General features: G+C 39.8%; 1 protein-coding gene across 1 annotated transcript; it reads right to left on the bottom strand.

The window, feature by feature from the left end:
• Positions 1-1,122: 1,122 nt before the first annotated feature.
• Positions 1,123-25,605, bottom strand: TXLNG (taxilin gamma). Its single transcript, XM_063392896.1, is given in 12 exon segments — positions 1,123-4,386; positions 5,361-5,456; positions 5,975-6,067; positions 8,660-8,734; positions 9,750-9,869; positions 11,249-11,443; positions 12,217-12,387; positions 15,569-15,660; positions 16,339-16,645; positions 25,216-25,445; positions 25,448-25,571; positions 25,573-25,605. Coding segments are annotated over 12 exon segments (1,857 nt in total). The 3' UTR covers positions 1,123-4,065.
• Positions 25,606-25,609: the final 4 nt, after the last annotated feature.

Raw genomic sequence — 25,609 nt, 5'->3', positions numbered from 1 at the left:
TGTGGGTGTACATGTTTGCAGGTGCACTAGCAGGAGACACACAGCACTTGATTAAAAAAAGGAAAAAGCCAAAATCCCCAGCTGTTAACTGCAACCAAATTTCCCTCTAGCAAAAGCTTGCAAATCTGACCAGTTTTCATAAGGAACTTAGGAAGACTGGGAAGATCCAAGGAAATAAGAACAGATTTGACCTCTGTATCAGCATGCAGTGGAAGAAAGTAGAGAAAGAGGTGTTTACACAGGAGCAGAGGCAGCATCTCTGAGGAGACAAGTCTGAGATACAAAGGAATACTTTGGAGTACAAGGAGAGCAACTAAGATCAGATGGTGTAGCTGGATTTCAAAATTCTTGGCACAGCTCTAGAAAAGGCTCAGGGCTAGGACCTCTGTTGCTCACTTTTTATACAAGAGGTATCTTCAAACAAAATAACAATTTTTTAAACTTAAAAAATTAATACTATCTTCAAAGAGTCATAGAGCACATCAGAGTATGTTGTTGTAGTTCCAAATGCTACCTAGGAAAGGAAAACTGAACTCAAAAAGCAGTTCCAAAACAAAACCCAGTTTAGGGAAGTTGCCAAATGTTAGAGTATATACCAAAAAAGGCAAATAGAACACTTTTCAGTAGTAGGAAACTGGGAGGAAGTGTACCTTAGGAACAAATGACCCCACACACTATGACAGAGTGTGGAGCACCTGATTAACTTACTAGGAAACCTTATTTTTAAGCATAAATCCCCACAGTTTTTACAGTGCACCCTATTGAACTATGAAGGATAAATTTTTGGAGAGAGAAGGCAAGAGCAGAATTTGAAGCAGGCAGGGGCAGGTCCAGCCAGAGCTCCTGCCCTTTACTGACCCTCACCTTAAGACCCTGCAGGTGAAGTGAGCAGAGTGCAGCACCTACTCACCCCTTACCCCAGGCTGCTCCCACCAGGAATGTGCAAGTCACTGTCCTGAGCCCAGAACAGCCCCCTCCCAGGGCAGCTCACTCCAACAATACACTTGAAATCAAATTTCACATATTTTAATTTTCACTCTTGACTTTTCAAATAAATACAGTTTCAGCAGATTCAGTTAGAAGACATGAGTATGATGTTAAAGAAAAACTCAGAGTCCAATATATTAAGCATACTTATTTACTTAATCTATACAGAATTGAGTAGATAAAATTTCAGATTCACATTAGTGAAAAATCTCTACAAAATGTTTTTGAAAAGCAAAACAAAGACTGCCTGTTCATTTATCACTTTTCCTCATGAAAGCAGACATGGGTTGTAAAAATAAAGCAGTGTGTTTAGCACAAACTAGATTTCTGCATCACTTTTTTCACAGTTATTTCCATCTACAGTCCAAAGAGGTAGATTTTCTGCAACACCTGAGAATTGAACTGTAACATAACCAGGTGTAATGAAAGGAAGGACAAAACAACACAGATACAGCCCTAACTTACGTGTGTATGTATACACGTATTTGGGTCTTGAATCACATACAATTTAGCTTTTTGCAGCTTAATCATGGTGAAACTGTCGATCAGGCCCCAGTTTTCACTATTAGACACATTCAGGCTACATCAGTTTACATCCCAAGTTAAATGGTTTGTAGTAGTGGGAGAAAGGCAGTAACTCAAGTTCACTTAACAACCCTACTGGAGCCCCTTTGGCTGCAGCCTGGCAGTGCAATAGCCTGCAGTATGGCAGATGAGTGACAGTGCTCAGCTTATCCCTAACATCCGTTTGTTTGGGTTTTTTTAAACAACACTTTTTAATCAATGCATGAAACTTTGCTGACTGGTTTCAGGAAGCAAAGTACAGCTTGCCTTGGTCAGAGAAGCTGCTGTGATAAGAGTATGTTGAGGGTAGAAAATAGAGAAAATATCCCCGTTCTAAAAGCTTTTCACTTGGGGCATTCCGCTTCATTTACATATTTAGCCAGTGACAAAGATATTTGTATTGCTGTTCCATACATCTGTTGTGTCTCTAAAAGCCCTTTCATTTATTCTTGCAGCAGGGTCCAAAACCTCACTCTTGCCTCCATGTAAAACAAGCACTACAGAAAGAATTGTTCAGAATACAAATGTCCAAATAATGAATTGTAAAAATAGAAAACTACCCTGCCAAGGGTATGATGCACCAAAGTTTTTCACTTTTCCTCAGGAAAATTACATCATACCTAGTGTTAGCTGAAAACCTGTTCTCACACCTGTCTTTTCAAGCTTGATTCTATAAAGCAAGTAATTTGAACAGCAAGTCTGAAATATTTCTTTCCAGTTATTTTTATGCTATAGGGTTCACATGATGAACATTTCAAAGCTCTGAATCTAACCTGACTGCTCATTGCTACTTTCTTTTCATTCCTGCATTGTGCTTGGACCACAAACACCAACTCCACACAATCTAGGAGAAAGATGGTCAGCTTCCCATTTGCTCCATTTCAGAAATACAAGTTTTGCACACTTCCTCATAGTGGTATGAGCTAACACACGTATTATGCCTTACATAACCTTTCTCTCCAAGACAGCTAAGTTATCTCAATGTCCATTACTACAGGAAAAGGACTGGGAGCTCAGTGCAGCCTGAACATTCAAGTAATTTAGCCACTGAACTGCCAAGGGCAATGGGGGTGGGAAGCTCATTGAGATGTGCTTGATTCAGAAATCCCCTCCCAAGTAAGTGCAAAAAACTTTAAGTACCAGAAAAGGCTACACATGTTCATATTTCTTAAAATGACAATAACCAAAACTAGAAAGTAAATGCATGGGAATTAAAGTTTGGGGTAGCTTGTAGTTAGATCACATTGCCTTGCCAGACAATAAATGCTGAGTTCTTTTCTAGGAATGAAGTCATGCTATCAACATCAGATTTCCTAGGAAAATACAACATGGTGTAAGGGTAACAAGGGGGCTTTGCTTGTGGTATGTTAGTGTAAGAATGTGAAGTACCATCTTTACCAGACAGCCTGACTGGGAAGGCACTCTGCCAACTGGTGCAGCTTTGAGGCTGAACGTGCAAGAAATTCCACGCTGTACTTCAGCAGATGTATCTGAATCTTCATGTTCAACTATAACCAGTATAGCCTCAATAACACTTAAACACGTCGCATACCTGGCTGTTAGGGGAGGTCTATATGCCAGACTCCTGCCTTCCACACCTCCCGCAGGAAGTGTTTTATTTGCCAGCTCTTCAGATAATCCACAGGTTTGCTCAGACATGAATGGATTTCTCTGGTCAGGATAACCATGGTGGACACACTGCAGCTAAGGGGAAGAATGTGACCAACATCTGTGCAATAGGCTCCACAGCTGCAAAATCCCACTCGGTAGCATCACTGTACATTTTCCCACACGTTTATATTTAATATGTTCACAGGTAGGGCAAATAGTCCAAACTAACCTTTACAACACAACCCTGAGACATCTGCAAAAAGCTGTACACCCTGTTTCACCAGCTGCAAATTAATGTATTTCAAAGCTGTTTTTTCATACCACAAAGTACATAAAACCCTTTAAACACATCTTTTACTGTATTCTGGACCTTTACTTTTTCATTCATATGTATGAAAACATATATAGGGGGAAAGCTGACTTTTTTACTGGCCATTAGACACCCTTATGTAGATAAATTTACTGGAAAAATTGATAATCTTTAGTATACTGAGTGGCAATGAACAAATCAGAGCAAATCAATGAACAAAACCAGAGTGCTGTTCTTTAAAACAAAAGAGTGACCTGCTGTCACCATTTTCCCCAAACGACATCAGATCTGTACACAGTCTTCCATGACAGTGATTTGTGTTGTGGGGAGGAAATGCACATGCATCCTTTTATGGAAAAATATTTTCTTTTAAAAAAATGAGGCAGATGTGCAACACAGTTGTGGAAAATTTATAGTTTAAGCTATTTAAAGCTGCTATGCAGCTTCCTGTACCACATAAGTCCAGTAGTTCTAAGAAAATACAGATATGGTAGAAAAAGTAAGAAAATTTTCACCACAAAACCAAATAGTTACCACCAACAGAGAAAGTTATACACAAAATATATCTCTCAATACAGTGTTTACACTTCATTTTAGTCTACAGATTCAGTGCCAGGAACAGGACTTGTTGAGACAGTCTTTTCTGAGCGATTTCCCGCGCGCGACTCCGCATCGGGTTGGATTCCTGGTTCCGTGTCAATGGGAGTTCCCAGCTCCTCGTGGGAATTGAGTGTGCAGGACTGCAACACCTGCACAGCCAGATCCACATCTGCTTCTCTAAGAGAAACCTGCTCCTTGAGCACTTCCACCTTCTCATTCAGCTCGTTCCTTTCCGTCTGAAGGGCCCTGCACAGCTTCTCCAAACGCTCCAGTTTGATTTGAAAGCCTTTGTACTCTTTATCTCTTACTGTTTTCTGAAGGACAAAGGAAATAAAAACTCTGTGATACAACCATTTTACTCCCTCAAATCAATGCAAAGAATACTGAATATTGTCTTAATTAATCCAGTAGGCCAAATTCCACCTGAAATGGAGTCAATTTTCTTAGAATCCTTCACCTAGCCATGAGCTGGAGTTGCAATGGATGCCACTTTCAAAACAAGCAATGAGAACTACGCAATCACTTAATGCTAAATGTAAGTAAGGGCTGGCCATCACCAGGACTCCAATATGAAATCCCATAACACTGTCAACTACAATCCAAATAGTGGCAGCTTAAGGGAGAAGAAAGGCACAGAAATAAGAAATCCACAATCCATCAGCAGAATCCAGCCAGAGTGTACCATACTCATGGCTCTCCTAACTAGCTCCCTATAAGAAGGGAGGGGAAGATAAAGAGCACTACAGCAGATCCTACTCAACCAAGCAGTTTGCCAAGGCCAGACCTCATCCACCTGAACCAGGCCCTGCACAGTGCAGGCACAGCTGCACTGTGCAGCTCCTGCCAGACTACAAGTAAGTAATGGCATTTTGTGACCTCAAAAACAGCAGCAATGCAAAAAACCAATCCATCTCTCGAAAAGGGGTTATTTCCTTCAGGTAAGTTGTGTGCATTTCAAACAGATTTCTATCACAGCACTTGCTGAACTTTGCTCAGCATATTGAAATACAGTCAATTCCTTCAGCTTGTATGATTTCATACACATTATCCCACAGTAAGCAAAGATGAGGCTCAATTTTTTTTGTGCCATCAGCTTAGATTTACATAGCAGCCTTCCATTCTCCATGCCTGAGAAGGACAATAACTTGCATAACAGGAAACATAATGCAGACAGTCCAAGAAGAGGCTACAGTGTATTACTTCCAGTTCTCTTAAACTAAAAAACAGTACGAAGTTCTCTAGAACTAAGGCTCTAGCTGAACTACACTGCTGCTTAAAAGATGATTACCTCTTCAGCCATTTGCAGAAGAGCCTTGTTGTTGTTTTCCCATTTTGTACGCCACACAATGGTTTCCTTTTCCAGTTTCTTAATCTTCTTTGTCATCTACAGAAGATAAGTAAAAGATTTAATTTTGTGGCTTGTGTTGCAATGTAGGTGGTTTTACATGAATAATTAGACTTCTTAGCATTACTTTCCATGTCCAGTTTGAACAAGTTGTTTGGAAAGTGCTTCTCCACAGAATCAACCCCACAAATACAGATTCTGTATTCAAAGAAAACAATACTGAGTCTAAAATGAAACAGGCTATCAACTTTCAAGTACAAGTAATAAAAACCTCCAGGAAAAGAAGCTTTAAAACATAAGCACAGCACAGAATAAGAACCAATATTTGGTAAAATACTGAAATTACAATTTAGCTATTACCTAAGTATGTTGAAATACAGAAAAAAAATTACATTTCTCTTCCACAGTTCTTATACCCTATCTTATGATCCATATTAAATTGTCAAAATACTCTTTATATTTTCAGAAGGCAAATGCTTATAAAATCTAAAATGCAACCCATTAACAGCATGCATTTCTATATTACTTTTTATGAAACAAGGTAATCCTATAAATACCTTCTCCATTTCTTGCCTGAAAGTTGTAAAGAGCTCGTTACTTTTTGCCATGGTGGTCTGGAATTCTTCGAACTTATCCATGTAAAGAGAAAGCTATTGGAAAAGAGGAAGGGGCATTAATCTGAACAGTGTATACAAACACAAAAATATGTAGGTACACAGCAAAATGAAACTAGAAATAGTAAAACATGAAGTTCCTTATTTTTTTTTAAACGATACTACAATTTCCATTTGAGGAACACACAGCCCTTGTCTGAAAACGTGCAATTCAAATTATATGTGAAGTAGAGTTCTATGTTGATAGAACAGCAATATATTCTGAAGTAAAAAGAATATTATGTTTAATAAAATGCTGGAATACATCACAGTTCATCACTACCTCATTTTTACTTCCCCACTGAAAAAAAAAAATTCTGTGGACATACACATATACAGGAAATTCAGCATCTGGTTGGTGAAATTAAAACTTAGGAATTACCTACCTTTCCACCTTAACCAGCCAAAGATAATAACCGAGGCTGGGACAAAATAAACAAGATTGATTTCAGAAATCAAAATACATATTCACAATCTGCCCAGTGAACAAAAATCATGGAAAGTGAATATTGAAAAGAAATTCACATAACGGTGAAAAGCATTACACTTTAAAAAGTCAAGAGCATTAACATTCCATGACAGAAAATTTTCTTGCTCTGCACCACAAGGAAAATCATGAAGAAAGAGCTGCAAAATATGTTTAATAACATAGTTTAAAAAAAAAGACTCCTAATCAGTGTGTGATTTGATGTTCTAATACATGACAATTTCAAAGTAACTTCTTACTCCCAGTGACGAGTAGTAGGTTCTCTCAGTTCTTGAGGGTTGCAGGATAATACAATTCAGAGCATAGAAATACAATACAATACAATACTGAAGGTTGCAGGACAATACAATTCAGAGCATAGAAATATTGTGGTTTGCTGTATTAGTAAAGGGAATTTCATAACAGGAATTAGCCTAGCTTGTCAGCAGTACTTCGTGACTCTTTGCCATTATTGTCACTGAATTTTCTAGTTAATTTTATCCTACAAAAAAATCTGTTGGCCTCAAGAAACCACTAACTATACCCATTGTAACTATCAAAAACAACAAGAGAGGCAGATTTTAAAGGATAACCAACTTGGAAAAAATCATAGAAGACTAAGCATGGTTAAAAACCGATCCAGAAGTATCTGGATATTCCTGTGTTGAAGTCCAATGGAGATATGTGTGATTGCATCTAACTACACACATACACACACACTTCAAACCTAACTCCTGGAAAGCCTAGAAAAGAATTGGGTACACTGTATGTGAAAAAAGGGCATGGAATAGCTTTCAAAGACACTGTCAGGGTTTAAGCCCAGCTGGCAACTGAGCACCACCCAGCTGCTCACTCAGCCCCACTCAGCCCCAGGATGGAGAGGAGAATAAAAACTGCAGGTTGAGGTAAGAACAGATTAGTAATTGAAACAAAGTAAAATGCAGTAATAATAGATTTTGATAATAATAATAGAAAAGAAAAAACAAGTAATGCACAACACAGTTGCTCACCACCTACTGCCCAGTGCCAGATCCCATTCCAAAGCCCACACCAGCCCCCTTTCTGGGTAACTCCTCCAGTTTATACACTGGGCATGAGGTTCTCTGGTCTGGGAACGTCCCTTTGGCCTTCTGCCCACGGTCACCTGTCCCAGCTGTGCTCCCAGTTCTTTAGGGTTTTTTGTGTACCTCCTCATTAGCAGAGCATGAGACATAAAACAGCCCTTGACTTAAAATAATCACAATTTAGCAACAGCCAAAACATCTGTGTGCTATCAATGTTATAGTGAATCCGAAACACAGAATAGAGACATTTACTCTACTCCAGCTGAAACCAGGACAGAAACTTCATACAAAACCTCAAAAGAAGCAGTACCAGACATCCAGTGAAGAGAACAGCTACTGCTCCCCACTGCTCTGATATTGGCTGGAACTTCCCTGTGCCTCGTGCTGAGCTTGTGTGCAGTCAATGACTGAAGGTGATCCAGAACCAAAACACAAAAACTGGAGCCCATCTCTCTCAGAGGGGATTTTGCTACAGCATTTACATTACAAGAAAATAAATTGAAGACAGCAGGGTCCGTGGACAGAGATAGTCAGGTTACTAAATCTGAATAACTACAGGGATAAAAGGGACACTGCTTGCTCCCAATACTCCACAACAGGTGGTGATGGAAATAGCAACAGATTCTAAAACCTGCCTGAGTAAAAATCCCCACACAACTCTTTATGGTCACAAAAGAGCAATATTTTCAGAGAAGCCGTGCTTTCCTAAGCTTTTCTTCTTAAGCTTTCCTATATTCTAGTCTTTGTAGTATCAACATTACTAATTTAGAAGAGCACTAACTCCAGAAATTCAAAGTTGAGCACCTTCCAGGAACAGTATTCTCCAGATGTATTAAACAGCAAGTACAAAACATGAATTCTTTACAATTTATGTTTCACGCTTCACTACGGAAGAATTACCTACTGGAAATTAATTTAAAAAATACAAAGCACTCTTCACAAGCATCTGACAAATATTAAGTTTTTTCAGATGTTGCCTTATGTTCACTACAGTCACAAATCTCTGGGTATTTTCTTTTTGGAACTGTTACTGAAGATCTCTCTATTAAAAAAACATACCTGCTGCTTCAGCTGAGCTTCCTGTTGCTTCATCTGTTCACATTTGTGTCTGGATTCTGTAGCTTCTTTCAACAGCTAAAAAACAATGCAAAAAGCCATATAATGAAAAAAAAGTACTCCCCAAAATGGCTTAACTCAATCTATGATTAAAAATGAACAAACATTAACATCACCTAAGGGCTATTAAACCATGTTTTCTCACATAGACTTTTTTATTACTACAGTATATTTTCATATATACAATTTAAAGCATGTGATGGCATGCAGAGTTTTATTGACACATCTCTCTAACTGGTAATGTGAGTCAATGTTTCTATTTCTCAAGCAAGTTTGAACTGCTAAATTATGAACAGTTAATTAGCAAACAGTACATAATTTATAACTGGTTTATAGCTTCTCTAGTTTATTTTCCACTTTCATTTCTCCAGTCACCATATTTTCTTTGCAGACTAATTCAAACCCATTTTACTTCAACTTGACATCATTTTGTAGGTTCATGTTTGAAGATATTTTCACCTGCTTACAACTCAGAAATTACATTCAAAAAAGATAGAAGAATCCAACACTAGATGGTCTTTTTAAGATTACAGAGAAAACCCAACATTTTTTGTCTAGTAGTTACAGATGCATTGAAAGAAAACTTCTCAGAAGACTGCAAGTACATTGCTGATTATCAGCATACAAATAAAACATCACACACAATTTGGGGGACAAATAGTGTATAAAGACAAAAAGTGCATAAAGTGCTTTATTCTGTATTTGTAATTTCTTATAGCATAAAAACAGAGCTTACAATTCTTGACCACAGCAAGTACCTTTGGTGTTTTGCAGCATGTCCCCCAGTCTACGAGAAATTTAAATGATACTCAGCATATTTGCTGAGAAGATGCAAACGAGTAACATTACTTGCCTGTTAGCACGGACAATAATATTTTAGGCATCATACACAAAACTTAAATCTCAGTCTCCTTGTTGAAATCTACCCTAACTTTTACACTAGGGGCCTCTTAATTTGCTGTATTTGCTTTAAATCAGGCAAAGTCTGGTTTGGTGGGTTTTATTTCTCCTAACATATATAGAGTTCACTTACAAACTCCCGTTCTCGTTGATGTTTTTCCTCTGCTTCTTTAATAAGTTGGGTAGTTTGCTGAAGTTTGGCATCCACAAGTTGCTGCTGTAGTTCCTTATGTTTGAACACTTGATCAATATGCTAAAGGAAAAAAGAAAATCATAGTAGTCAAATATAGACAGTCTGCTGGTCAATAAAGGCAGGAGGAATGTTTGGGGAGATGCACATTGTTTAGAAGTTTCATGCAAAAGAGAAAGTGGTAAAAGACTGTTTTACATGCTTTTTCCCCCCCTTTATCTCCATACACTGTAATTACCCTTTTTGTCTTCCATGGAAGACAGGTGCCTGTTTCATTAAGGTGGTACAATATCGTCAGTCACTTCACACCACACATTTCAAAACTCCTGTAATGAGCAGCCTACATCCTTGCTTCTGAAGTTGGTTTATCTACCTCTAATCCTCATTGTGTTGCTTCTAAAAGCTCTACTCTTCATAATTAAAAAAGCTCAAAATGAGCAAAGTTTGCAACAACAGTTTATTTATCTCATGAAATCCCACAAGTCACTGCATTTTGCAGTCTTACTTCCATCCATAAAGTAGCACAAAGCAACTTCCTATCTCCCCTCCATATAGTCTCAAGGTAGATACAAATATTCCATGATTGCAAAAGGTAAAGGATTACCTTACAGAGAGCTTTCTAACTAACCGATCCAGATTAAAAACAAAACAAAAAAAACCTTCCAAAAACAGTTGAGAAATTATACTCCAAACCTCCTGTGCCAACTAAGAACCAGCCAACTAATCTTAGCTGTAGAACTCCATGCAGCTCACTTCTTCCTTGGACAAGAAGAATTGGCTGTTTTCCATCACTAGCTTAGAGCAGCTAGCTCACATCCTGGTGCCAATTAAAGACAGCTCAGTTAGCCCTGAAGCAGAGACACTTCTGTGACACCAGGCTGAATATGTCCTTAAAGCATGATAGCTTACTTCCATTCTGTGCCAACAAGAGCAGCTATGTACACAAAGGAGTTTCCTCAGAAAACCCGACAGAGTAACTTTTATATCCCCTCCCATTATAATGTGAAATTATAATTCTGAAGAATTTCAATTATTAATACATATTTATACTGGAAGTAACCTTTGGAGGCCATTAAATCCATTCAAACTAGGGTCAACTTCAAAGCCTGACCAGGATACTCACACCTTGCCAGCTGAGCTCTGAATACATCTAAAGGCAGAGGTTTGACAATCTCTGGACAACTTATTTCTGTTTGACTACTTTCATTGTGAAAGACTTTCTCCAATGCATCTTGAACTTAGATAGTCAAAACCAGTCAGGATGGGCAGACAGTGAGCCAAACAGCTACTAAATTTCTCTCAGTAGTGAAGCAAAAAGAATAATTAAAAAAAATATATAAAAAGGCTGTAAAACATAAGGGGTTTTCCTTCCTTTTCAGTAATTATCTGATCCTTACAGTCAAGGAACTCATACAATCCCACTACAAGTGTATTGTAAGCACCTCTTCTCGCAACGCATACTGTTCAATGAGCTTCTTCAGTTTTTCCCCCAGTTCAATATTCTCCTGACGGAGCTTGGCATTATGTATATCATGCTGTTCCAGTTGAGCCTGAATTTCATTCAGTGTGATCTGGAAGTGTGCAGTTGCTTCTTTCCGTCTTTCTTCCTCTTCACGTGCTTGTTGCATGTTTTCTTCCTTTAATGAATAAATATTCATAAAATATTCAAAGTGTTCAGGTCAAACCATGCACTTCTTGAGTCAGAAACAATTGCAGTAATTTATTTTTGTAGAGTTTAAATTTCTAGAGTGCTAGAACTAAAATAAGCCACAATCATAATATGCCATGCTGACTACCCATGTGAAGTATGTGGAAAAAAGAATCTAGAAATTGCTAAACTTTTAGAAATTTTTGTCTTTACCAGAACAAACATTACTCAAAGGCTGGTACTAAGATGCTACATAACTACCCTTGCAAATGTCAGCATTATCCAGATGTAAAAACCAGCATTGATACTACAATGCAATCTTCTACAGCAATCACAGATGTTATCTTGGCTCTCCTTCCATTTCACTCCATCGATTATATTCTGACAGAATGAAGCTTTTTGGTTACCCTGCCATTTCATGCTGCTATTATTTCACTTGTGCTATTTTTTCCAGCCAAGTTATCAGCACTGGTCCCAGCTATTTTTTCCAACCAGTTATCAGCACTGGTCCCAGAAACACGTATGACAAGATCAAATACTGCAAGTAATATGAACTGGTTTGAGGGGAGAAAGGGGGATCAGCAAGTTAACCATCACTGTATTCCTTACCTTAAAATCAGCTACACTTACACTACATGCCACTCATCTCCTACACATACAAGCAATGGGCAAGGTGACAAGGAAAAAGCAGCAGTCCTGATTTTAAGTGATCTGTAAGATTTCCATCACCAGCAGCACTGTAATTTATGTAAATAAACTAACCTTCAAAGTTTTGTTATGACGCTGAAGCTCCCGACAGAGAGATTCCAGTTTGCTACGTGCCAAAATGGCCTTGCTATGCTCACTCTGCAAATGGACTTTCTCCTTCACAACTTGTGCTTGCTTCTTCTGCAGTATCTTCATTTGCTTTTGAACATTCCGGCTCTCCTCCAACTATAGTTAGAGAATAAATTTGTTAAATAAACATCAGTGAAACCATCTTTATGCATCTAGATGAGCACACTCAAGAAACTTTTGAACATTTTGGATGAAAATAAGGAAGTAAAATATCATTAAAACCTCAAGTTGATCTTAAAGACAAACTGCCATCATCCATCCAGACAATTCTAAATGTATAAAGATAGAAAACAAAATATACAAATTCCAACAACATTTTTTCAAGGAATAGGCAGTTTTTTGACAACAACCAGTTGTTGACTATGAGCTATCAGCCTGCTTTCACCTACAGAGGTAAGAGTAGCCCTCTGAAAGGAAGATGTAGCAGATACAATTAAAAGCCAACTGAGACTGGCTTTTCAACAAGTCACAACTTTTCCCACTCTTATCTTGAAGGTACACACAACTCTCTATCCAACATGTCTTGTTTTGCTATCAAAAAGAAAAACCACAGAACTGTACAGTGCTCCTTGTCAGCAGGAGCTCCTCCCAAGGGAAGCAGTAATTGATAAAAGTTTGTAAAATGCTGCGGTATTTCAGAAAAGAACAGACAAAACTAGCAGCCCTAACAAATCAAGTCAGTTACTATTACAACTACATAGTCCACACTTCAAGAGATCTGCAGTCTCAATCATCTGAAGAAAATTTTTTGTTCTATTTCCTTTAGGCTGTTTATATGGTAGACGACACAGTTAAGCTCTGTATACATATTTAAAAATCTGTATTATGAATATCCAGTGAAGAGAAGTTTCTTGCATTAATACCTCACAGAGTATGTTCCATTATACATGATTTTTGGGCTCCCTGAGAAAACATGTTATTCTGAGGCTGTTTCTTTGCAAAGAAGGCAACAATGTTAAGTGTTACACTGCTCCTTATTACATAGTGCCTCAGCCTTGGGACACCACAGGAAAAGAGGACTGGCAATGAGGAATATCACCATGACAGAAGAATAATACAATCCTGGTTTTCTGAAAGAGCTCAAAATAATGCTGAAGCACAAAAGAAAGAATAAAGTTAAAGACCTCCACAACAACATAAATGTGTATTTAATGTAGTTCAGAGAAACCAAATATTAAGGGAGTATTTTCACATCCAAATCAGAAAACATCACTTCAAGCTGTTGTGCTGTCTGCACACCTCTGAAACTTCACGCCTGTAGAAGTGTGCCAGTGTGAGATGTATTACCAAGGATGTAAACCTTCCTGCATCACAGGCTGATCTCCTGATAGATTCCAAATTACGGAAAAAAAATTGTGGAAGATCTTTTGCCAGGAGAGAGGCATTCCTACCTTCATTGTACAGTCCTTTTCATGAGACACCACTGAAAAACCTGACAGTGAGCTTTAAAGATGATGAATCTTTAAAAAAAGAAAAAAAGCATTGTAGGTGCACTGTCATAAACAGTTCAAACCTCTGCTGGCATTAAAGCTGACACCTATGCCAGTGGTTCTCCACCACTATCTTGAAGAAAAGAATGCATCTTGAAAGGAACGCAATCAGATCCAACCTAAACATTCTAAGTGAAACAGGGGCATCCCTCAAACTCATTTAGCTGAAACAGAGCTATTTTCACACCCAGACAAGCTCCCACCCAGCTCCTCAGCCATTCTGAGCATCATGAGGAAGGCAAGTGGTTTTCTAGGACGGCGACTGAATGCTTACTCTGCCTACGGTTTTTGCCCGGGAGGGCAAAAACCTTAATGAGGACACATCTCTTCTGACTATCAAGCTTCTTGAAGGAGATTACAATTTATTTGGTCTAGCTGCTCCCCACTTGTTTTGTGATCTTCTCATCAATAATAAAACTCAAAGTGAAACAGGGCAGACTCTTCTTTCTGCAGAATTGTGGAATTCATACTGGCCTAGCTCTTGATGCAGGCCCTCATCCCCACTGTGAGCTGACATGGGAGCTGTTTGCTTAAACAGAAAAGACATCACATGCATGAGCAATTGCTCAAAAGGAACAACTATCTCACTGCACTTTTATCTCACAATATTGAGGCTCATTTTTAGGTAGGTACCCCATCCTTGAGTTACAATTCAGAACTATTATTGTTTCTCATTTAAATGAAAATGACTTCTTAGAGAAGCTGCTGGTTTTAAAGGAAATGCACTCACATGAACCAAGAGCACATGAGAGCAAGAAAAACAAAGCAAAAATGTAACAGACCTCCACAGAGGACACAGGATTTCTGTAACAGAACTAATCTAAGTCTGTTTTTAAGTAACCAGTATTGCCTCTGTGAGTAAAGACTACCTGCTAGATCATCCTCAAAGTTTTGGAGACAATACGAATCTCAAATGAAAAAAATTATTTCAGAAGAGTTATGCCATGTTGTGCAGCCATTATGTCATTTTCAGAAATATTTGCATATGACACTTGACAGCTACAGAGAGAAAACTTATGCTTTTGTAATCTCTTTAGTTTGCATTCATTTTATAACTACAAATGCAGTGGGAAAACACATACACACAAGATTGCCAGTCTTTCCATTCTTATCTATCCCCGTCTAAAGAAAAATGAGTCAAGCATTGTTAGCTCCAAGAACATTCTGGAAAGTAGACTTGCAAATCCTCTCCTCTAATCCTCCAATTTTGTGATCAATTATTTTAGAGAATAAATTACCATTTAGGCTACTTGAGGTGGGAGCGCACTTTACAAACTGCTTCTTTTTTGTTACCGAAGAAAATCAACCCTTTCTTTCCGTTCCTTTACATGATCAGAAAGCACAAGGCAAAATTAAACCTAGATGTTTCCAATGTCTCACATTTCCCAAAAATTACCAAAGAGTTAAATATAACTGAACATTCACCCCCCCAAATCTCTGTATGATAGTATGTTCTTTCTCTTTATCCTACAATGATAAAACACTAGCATAAATGCATTATCAAGAATTAGGAAAATTATTACTCCCAAAAGAACTCTGTTAATCCTAGTATTATGCTTCAACACCAAGTTACAAAAACCTGTTTTTTCTTTGGATTTGGGCAGTCATGTAGAAGTGAAATGACTACAAGAAAGTTTGGCTGAAGCAATACTCAGTCAGCCTGAATGCCTTTTTTACCAACACTGTAAAATACTCAAAATCATTAATTCTCCTTCATTAGTTGTTCTTGCATTCCATAGTCAACAGTAACACATAAATAACTTCTGCTATCTTTACAAATTACTTACCAGATCAGCATACTTCTTGCACAAAGCTGCCAGCTTTTCTTCTGGAGTAGAAAGTGTGTTCAAGGCTTGCATTAATAATAACACTTCTTTTCCTATGAAATGGATGACAGACAATGATACTGAGGAAGAAAAACTATATACCAGAAAAGCAGCCTGTCTTTAGAAGTAAAATATAGATCCATGAGAAATTAGACTGATTTAAGTTGTTCCCTGGTTTGACAGCTCCATAATCCTAACAGATGACAAATGGGAAGTCATCACAAGATGTCATCAGCAAGAATACATTTGTTTAGCCCTACGTGCCACTTGACAACTAGGATAGCAAAAATTACTTTAATATAAAAACACAAAAATATTTGTGTTTTATAATTGCACAGATTAAAAAAAAATCTGAAAAAATAACATCTAGAAGGTTAAGTATTGGCAGATATGTTCTTAATAAGCACTTTGAATTTAATTATCAGCCGTGCTTTGGCAGCATTGAACACCGCAATCCCAGATTTAAACCAGAAAGTTAAGAAAGTTGATTAGCAATTACCACGTTATTATTATTAAAGTTCGTGTAAAAATAGCATTGCCAGCTGAACGAGTCTTACATATGCATCAAGAACTGTCTTTCCCAAGTAGAAGTGCACACAGTTTCTCAAAATATCCTGTTACGGGTGACAAGTTTTTGGCTACAGAGTAAATTTGAGACAAAGAGCAAATCCACAGCTATTTCACAGAAATATTAAAGCCATTTAAAAATCAAAACGCCAACAAGAACACACCCAAAGTTTTTTCTTTGTGTTTTTCACTCTCTGGATCTTGTTGGCCATCAGGCGGATCCGTACGGGCTTCTTCTCTCCCCGGAGTCTCCTCCCGGGACTCTTGGGAGCAGCATGTGGAGCCCGGGTGCTTTCTGTTCTTTGGGACACACTCGGGGTCCTCCAAGGCGCCGGTGCTCCCCAGGCTGTAACAGTTGGACTGCAACGCTGTATCGGACACCTCCGGGCACTTGCTGCTCACCAGCTGCTCCTGGTTATTCATTCCCATGTCCCGAGATCCAGCCTCTCCTTCCATGGCACCACCAAGCACCTTCAGAATGGAAAGCAAGAAGTGGATGTAAACAGACAAGCAAACGTGTTTTAAATGACAACTGCCACCCTTCTTTTACGTGGACAAGTAAGGGTAAAATGCAAAAAAGAAACCCTGATAAGAAGTCCAATAAAAACTACATATATACATTGTTTCAGTGGCACACAGCAAGAGCTTGAACTGACTCAACAGCCAAATACAACTGTCAGCTCTTAACTGGAGAAGATTGGTTATTATAACAGGAATGATAAACGGGAACAGGAGAACTTTTGAAATGGTAACATTTAAATCAATGAAATTATCCGAAAAAGTGGATATTAACTGGCTTCAGGCTTGGATTTCTACTGCCTATGATTTTTAAGAATACATTCTTTCTGCTCAATAAACAGAACTTTCTCTTAAAGTTTTCCTAAAATGCTAAACATTTAATCACTTCACCAAAAAGTTAAGCATCATCAGTTGTTTTGTAACACTGCTGTGACATGGTCATATTTTAGAGCTGAATACCTGATGTTCTCTGTATAACACATTACAGTTTATTAAGCATCTGCAGACTTCTCTCTTAATCACCTGAACAACATTCTCAGTTTCTAGAAACATTTCAGGCTGATGAGAATTGCAAGGGTGTTTGGTTGGGTGTGCTTTTGCTTTGTTTGATTAGGCTGCAGAGGCTGGGACTGAGGACAATACTTGAAGGTGGCTGGGTGTTTTTTTGCTGTCCATTTGCAATCCCACTATACAACGTTCATGGATAGTTAGAATCACAATAAGCAGAGCTGAACTCACTGCCAAAGTAAAATTCTTGTTGATTTATTTTCAGTGAACTGAAATTCCTTATGATTTTAAACTTCCTTAAAATTGTAAGGAATCATAAAAACAGAGCTTATTTATACACAGTTATGCTGTTTAAGCACAAATTAATTTCAGATTACCTTACATTTTCATATTAAAAAATGTGCTAATTCTTAAGAGCCAGGGGTTTGCACTGGGTTTTATATCCTGCACAGGACTGTTTTCCTCTTCAAAAGGAATTAGCCAACATCAAAGGAATGCAGCCAACACTAATAATATACTGTGAGATGTATTTCAACTCCAAATTTGTTCAGCATGCCTGAAAAGTTTATTTAAAATCATTAAACAAATACATCTTTTTTTGCAATATTCATGCATAACAGCTTTGTTGTTCTCTATTCTTAAAGAAAGTCCCTTTCTTTAGACGTTATCTCAAGGTAGATTCATTCTTGAGGAGATGGAATTCACACAGTGTTTTTCTCAAAGGACAATAAGCTTTTTGACTGCGAATAATCTCTACAGACATTAAAAAGCAACTTTTGACTTGCCAAGGAAGATTCACATTGCACAGCTCTTTACAAGTGTGGAAATGATGTACACGCTTTATGGACAAATATAAATGCACTGCAGATTTATTCTCCAACCATGTCAGACAACATACTGATAAATGCCAACAAAGGTCATGCAGTAATTGAACTGCTGGAACAAATAACCAATTACAAGATTTTACACCTCGAAAAAGTCATCTGTAAAATGCGCATTTTTTTCCCCTTGGCTTGTCTTAAACTGTGGGTCTTCCAGGAAAGGCTTACCCCTCTAGGGTCAGCCAAATAAACACAAAAGAACAAGAAATGTGAAAACAACACAGTTCACTTCACCTCTCCCTGTGTACCAATGGCCGAAACCATGGCACAGATGTTGTTTAAAATCCAGAATTCATACAGAAGCTGAAGACACTGTGTCACATTAAGCTGACAAGACAAGAAAGGTCAGATTATTCTAACACAACATAATACCAAGAGTACCTGCAGTACCAACAGAACAGCTGAAACTTGCAGGGTTTTTATTTGCATAGAACATGAACTTCTGATTCAGATACTTGTACCCAAGTAGTGTTGCAAAAAATAGAGAAAGTCTGCTTTAAACTCAAAGTTTTGGGTGTGGCACCCAAAAGCATTAAGCATTTCCAGACTTTTTGATATCCATAGACTTTGGAGGTGTTTTCTGAAAGCAAAGAACAAAATTGCCAATGGCTCCAACAGGAGCTGAGAAGGGTTGACTGGCTGCAGTCACATACTGAACAGCAGCAGTGTCCAAGCTTCTCTGGGCTAGCAATAACATTTATGCAACTTGCTCTAACACAGTTTACAGCCAGATCAGTTCCTCAACCCAGTTCACTGCACAGCAATAGGCAATCTTGCCAACAGAAGTGGAAGCAGGATGGTTGGAAAGAAGCCAAAGCACAAGAGCCTCTAAAAAATAAAAGTCAATCTAATTGCAGTCAGAGCACAAGGAACTGAACACACAATACCTTATTCTCACCACAGGTACACACTTAACACTGGCTACTGAAGAACTGGAACGTCAACAAGACCATTTTTGTGAGCAGTCTCTGTGAGTTTGCAACTGCTTCAAACCTAGTTAACTGAAAAACTTTCACTGGTTTTTATCTGAGAATATTCTGTTGCTTCCAGTTAAAAAACAAAAAAAGAACAATTACTAGCAGGGGCATACATGTGACCAGTAAGTCATGAAATGACCATCTCTTTTTGAGCAAACCATCATAGTAACCTAAATGTCAATTCAGAGCTGGCAATTCATATGCATATTCTAAAGCATCTGGAAGTTTCACGAAGTGAACACCACCTCATTAATTCAGCAGAGCTTTTTGTTGAAGTCAAATTAGGTGTCACTTCAATTTTTTACTGACAATAATAATTTCTAAACTCTAAGTATTCTTTATTCTTTGTCAAAAAAGCCACAAGGACTTCTAGAATTTCAGACTCATTCTCCAAAGTCTAACAGAAAAGGCAGAATATATAACCTATCAGAAAATAACCTATAAAAATACTGAAGAAAAAAGGTTTGTGTGCAAGTGTCCTATACATCTCCAACACATTTGAAAATTATAAAGATGGTGAAAATATACAGAAATTGATTATCTTCTTTTGGCTTTCTAGTGAACGGGGAACAAATCCAAGCTTACTGACAAGTATGCTCCCTGCAAAACCAAAGCCCAGTGTAGCAGTAGACAGGCTTTGTAAAAATATCCAGTTTTCTTATCTTAAATAAAATTACAAATTGTTGACCACAGACTAGAATAACGTGTTCGAAAAAGTGGTTCTACCAGCAGCTAGAAAAATCTGACAGCATACACACACAAAAAACCCCAAAACAAAAACCTCTTCTTCGTTAAAATGCTGTCAAGCAGCCTGTAAGTTCTAGCAAATCTGACAGTAGTGGCAAAACATATTAAAATTCTAACTTATTTAACCTAAATTAGGAAGTGTTTTCATTTTAAAAACCAGAAGTCTGCTATTGCCTGACAGGGGCCACAAACATAAATACCTAGATGACTTCCTAATTACGACTAACAAAGAATTTTTGCATTAGCTGTAACTTTAGCTATTAAAAACATCAGCCAGAAGTCTTAACAGCCCTCCTATACTCAATGCTATTCTTAAAACACTTTAACTAGAGGTAGTTTCAGATTTGGTCTTTATGAAGCTTCAAGCTGGAGTATAGGAATAATAAACAACACATTGAGAATGTTAAGTACTAACCCATATTAATCATTGAACTTGCTCCCTCCTTTCTGAGGCAAGGGTGAGAACAACCCTAACTCTTACCTCTCATCTTTTCAAATGTGTGCTCATCAGACTAGTGAACTTCTCAGTTTAACATTCCAGCCAGAACAGAGCACTTCCCACAGCACATTGTGTAATAGTGCTGATTCAGTACCGACTGAATAAAACCAAAACAAAACTACCCCAGCAAAGACCTTCTACTGAAATCGCCACCACCTTTTCTAGCTGCTACCACACTCTCTCAGCTTCCAGCCATCTTCAGCCACACGTGGCTCATGATCTGACAACCCAGAGTCAGACTATTACATGCCTAGAAAGGTTTACAGAGAGGCAAAAAGAGTATGTTGCACAGTAACATGCAAATTTATAAGATCACAAATATATCAAAACTCTAAGATATGTGTGACCTATCTAGCTGTGAAACCAGCTATTACAAGATGCTGACATTTCTGAATAAGCATGTCATCTTCAAACTACTTAGGAGTTACAGGACAAACCACTTGAAGATGACTGTAGGAAAATTACTGGCAACACTGCTCCTGCTCACCCTGAAGTTTTCATTCAGTCATCTGCTCTGTTCCTTCAACTTATACTTCGATCAGAGAAGATGCACATCAAGAAAACTCTACCTTATTTCATACCTAAAAGGTCAGCATACAAGACAGGTATCCCATATGTGAAAATGGCTATGATCACAAGAGCCTAAGCCAGCTCTCCATTAAACAGTACAGCTTCAGGAACATGCACTGCACATAAGGACAGAACAGACACTTGTCCTACCACCACGCCAAAATGTATCACAAACCCACTTATTTTTTTGTTCTACTACCTACACAAGTCTACAGCACAAAATGCTACCTAAAACATACTGTGCTTATTATAAGTACCATGTTTACCTGTATTCCATACTCCTGTGCATACACATACACAATCTTTCCCTAAACCACCTGAAAATATTTCTCTGTGCCTTTTAATAAAATCCCCATAATTGGTAGCTGCACCAGAATCCACTTTCTCCTGTATGTTGGCTAATTGTCCTAAAAAACATAAGCACCAGCATTAATCTATGAAAACAACTCCTACATACCTCGCAGTAGCAGTTGGACTGTGCTGTGAAAACTTCCACCTTAGGCTTGGGAATTGCTAATACTTTCAAGAAATACTCCGGAAGCTTTGGAACAAACATATGTACATAAACCAGATTTTCACAACTGTAAGGAAAACCTAACTATATAAGTAAATATATAATCAATTCCACAACATCAGACTCCAAATGAGATAATTCAAGTATCAGCTGATTACATTTTCAAACGTACTTCACATGCAACTGCTCATAAAAGCCTCATAGCCCTTATCCTGACCCAGTGCAGTAAAAAAAAAATATTGTGGCAAAAAGGGGAAGTCATATTTATCACAAACGTGTATGGTTCATAACAAATATTAAGCTTCTGGCATCCCAGCAATTTACTTTTTCTGCTAACACAGAAAAGCTTATTTTGAAAACATCTATGTAATACACTTTCCTCAAATCGATTTTTCAACAAACAATTATATTAAATAAAGTCATATTTTTTGGTAATAATTTTATTTGCAACTTCTGCATGAAAACCACTATTTTAGGATGTCACAAAATTTGGGTTTGATTTTTACAGCAGATGCACCTTCATCCACTGGTCTAGTCACAATTATTCAGATGCTTCTGACCACAAGACTAGCTTATTAAGGTTACTTCTCCATGCAATACTTCTCTATACTGTGCTCACTGACCTGAATGATCATGCAGTCTAATTATACCTTTCTCAAACCTAATGGCCTCTGAGGTGGCTTCTCCACTGAACAAGGATCTTAGCTGTGAGATCTGAAAGTCATTTCAAACAAACATTTCACCATGTTCTGTCATTACATTAAAAACTATGTTCTGTGCACTCATTTATCTACTTGCAAAACACCAGACTGAGGAACCTGCAGTATTGCTCATCACTAGTTTCAAAGCACTGCAAGGTTGGAAGTTCCAACACAGCAGGATGACTATTAAGCAACAACCACCTCTTAAATTTGTATGTTACCTTCATAAAAGTCAAGACAAGACTCTTTGTTAGCAGAATTCCACCATCAAGTTTCCTGGCCTTCCTTCAAGACCTGTCTCTGATACTGGTTCCGAAATGTTCTCATATGACCCTGCTTAGAGTCCTTACTTTTCCCTGTTACCCTTAACCACACAGTTTTTTTCTCTTTCAGTGGCCTCATGACACAGACAACATGCCTGCTTTTACGAAAAGCTTTTAAATCTACCTCAAACACAAACAGAAAGAAAACCCCCAAACCCATCTCTTCCCTCATTTAGCTTAAGACAGTAGCACAGGGGTGGTGCATCTCTCACACCCCACCCCATGCCACACTAGGATCTCAAGGTCTGCTCGTTGGGCACTGGCCTTGACAAACAGCACCCAGGAATAAGCTCAGCCAGAGCTGATTAGAAACACTGTCTGCTCCCATGAAATAGAGATGTCCAACAAGCTCATGGCTTTTAACAAACATCCTTGAAAACTTTTTTATTTACAGGAATAACAACCCAAGTGGAACAATATTTTTGTTATGGGGCTTTCAAGGGCAGTTACCAACCCAGATTGGAGCCAGGATGAAAAAACATCATGACTAAAGCCCTGTCTCTTGTGACCCTATGAACAGCGATGTTAAGTGAGATCCCTTGAGCCCTCCTGACCGCGGCAGGCTGTGGCCAGCATTTCCCTCTGGGGGCAGCTCTCCCAGTTTGCCATTCTTGGAGGACCACTGCCAAACGCTGGTGATGGAGCCTGCACTGATGCCACTCCTCAAGGCTCAACTCTTTGCCCCTTGAGATGATGCAAAGACATCCAACATGAGTACTTCCTTGGATCTGAGGGGAATTTTTCAGATATATACCCGGTACATACTCTTCAAGTGTGTGTCTGTGCAGTGTAAATATGCTATAGCAAATGTACTGTGAATGCTGCACTCTGAGAGTCTTAAATGCCTTACGTTTGTGAGTGAGTGAGGCCTGTAAGTGACTTTCTGTTGTACTGATAGTAAATTCTACAGAATCTTTTGTTAAATTGGTTAACTGGAGGCATCGATTAAGTGCTGTTAAGCTGAAGTGCTCTTGTACCTGAACTATCAGTCAAGCCTTGGGGCTAGGTTTGGCAGGGGGATTCACTCTGAACCGTGTGACTCAACAGGAGAGTCCCCCTTATTTCTTTTCATCCTTACCCTTTCCTATCCCCGGCCTCCATGCTGATCATTTTGGTTGATTTTAGTTTTAGACCAACTGATTTTACTGCATTTTTTTTCTCTGCCTGCTTTAACCACACGGTAAGTAGCAGAGTGAACCTCGCCAAGCAACTCTGTTGTGCTTTTGCTTTTATATAAAATCTGCTTTTGCCAGTGATTCTTTAAACAACCTAAAAAATTCATGACAAACACCTCCTGCAATTCCAAAATTCACTGCAGGAACACGAAGCTTACATGGAAGCTTTCAGGGTATTTACCCACAGGACAAAGTGCTGCACATCTAACAAGATCATTTTTAATATACACATCTGAGACAGGTGTTAATTAAGAAAACATTTAATACAGCATGAATCACTTCCACCAATGAGGTTTCACTTCCTCTTTACTATAAACTTAATAGTTTTGTAGTCACCCTCAGTATGATTCTGGAAAAAGCAGGGTAGACAAGTTCTGAATTCCCAACACAAACAGGTCACAAGGAACCTAAAAATAATATCAAGGCAGGTGGAGGGAAATCTACAAGAGTGTGCTGAACGATTTTCAATTCACAAAAAAAAGTTCAAAGTAGAATTTGCTTAACATTGCCTGCCATATTTCACCTCTATAAAATAATTAAATTCCTTTTGACTGTATTTCAAATAATATGGAATGCAGGGTTGGGTTTTTTTTAGCATCATGATCATCTGCTTTCATAACAGACACTGAAGTTACTTACAAGTTACTTCTTAGTAAAGAACTAATAAAACCACACTGCAGAGGACGATGCTTTTCAGTGAAGAAAACTAGCTCCATGGCTTCCTAGTCCTTTTTAACAGCCAAATTAAACCACCACCACCAAGTTACTATTTCTGAGATATTATCTTCTGTACCACGGAAAAAAGTTACCACTGAAAAGCCACTTGAATTTATGTAAGGGCACAGAATCAGATACTTCAGAAGCATATGAGATTAGCAAGGCAGTCCTGTCACATAAAACACCGAGCTGGTGATATTACATATTGCAGCTCAATTACAGCGTATTTTAAGTCTTTGCCGTTGGGTGACCAAGCACAGGTATTTTAGGCTTCTCCTAACCGGATCTGCAGCCAGAAATTATTGTAACATCACCGGGAACAGCCCCGCTTTCACTGTGGTTTCAGTAAAAAATGGAAAAGCTAAAAAAAAGGCCCTTTGTTTTTTTTACTATTTCGGAGGTTAAGCAAACGCTCCCGCCACCCCCGCGGGCAGAGGCTCCGTCCGCTCCCGCCCGGCGCCTCGGCCGTGCCGAGGGTACGGGGGGCGGCCGGCGGGAGCCCGGGAGGCGGCGAGCCCTGCTCGCCCCGCGGCTCCCGCCCCCCGCGCACCGGGCCCGCCACGTGCTGCCGCCCCCGGCGGCCGCGCTCCGCAGGGACCGCCCCGCGACCCTCGGGCAGCGCCGAGGGGCCGCTCCGACCCCGCGGGGCGAGCGCGGCTCCCCGGGGGCCGCGCCGGGACCGCCCCGACCCGCGCCCGCGGGTGCCTCGGCGGCTCCGGCCTCGGGGACAGCCCGAGATTCGGGCGCCCGGGAGCGGCGGAGGCGGCGCGGGCACTGTCCGCCCCTGCCCCATGCGCCCGGGCCGGGCGGCCGCGTGGGGACGGGGCAGGCGGGGAACACGGCGCCGCGAGCCGGCGGGGCGGGGAAGGTGGAGCTCCCTCCCGCCGGGCCCGACCGGGCCATCGCCTCACCTCGGAGCTGCCTCTCGGGGCCACCGCCGCCGCCGCCTCGTCCCCACCGCCGCTGAAGCTCGGGCTCCGCCGGGTCGGTCCCGCCGCGCCGCCGCCCCCGCGCGTCGCCATGATGTGACGGCAGCATCCAAACAAGTGCCGAGCGCGGGGCACCGGAAGTGCTCCCGTGGGGCCCGCCTCCCTCCCGGCCGCAGCCAATCGCCGCGCAAGCCTACGAGTCACGTGGGAAGTCCGCGCCCTCCCTGCCGCGGAGCTTGCTGGGAGTTGTAGTCCTGCCGTCGAGGAGCGGGGACACGGCATGGCCCCGGGAGGACCGCGTCAGTGACGGCCGGTCCCCTCCCTGCCCGCGCTGCTCCCCGCCTCCCTCGTCTCTGTTCCTGGCTTGGTCATGGCT

The sequence above is a fragment of the Prinia subflava genome, chromosome 3, assembly GCF_021018805.1.
Source record: "Prinia subflava isolate CZ2003 ecotype Zambia chromosome 3, Cam_Psub_1.2, whole genome shotgun sequence".
Classification (NCBI taxonomy): domain Eukaryota; kingdom Metazoa; phylum Chordata; class Aves; order Passeriformes; family Cisticolidae; genus Prinia; species Prinia subflava.
The sequence above is the reverse complement of the archived record's forward strand: the minus strand, read 5'-3'. Positions and strand labels throughout refer to the sequence as shown.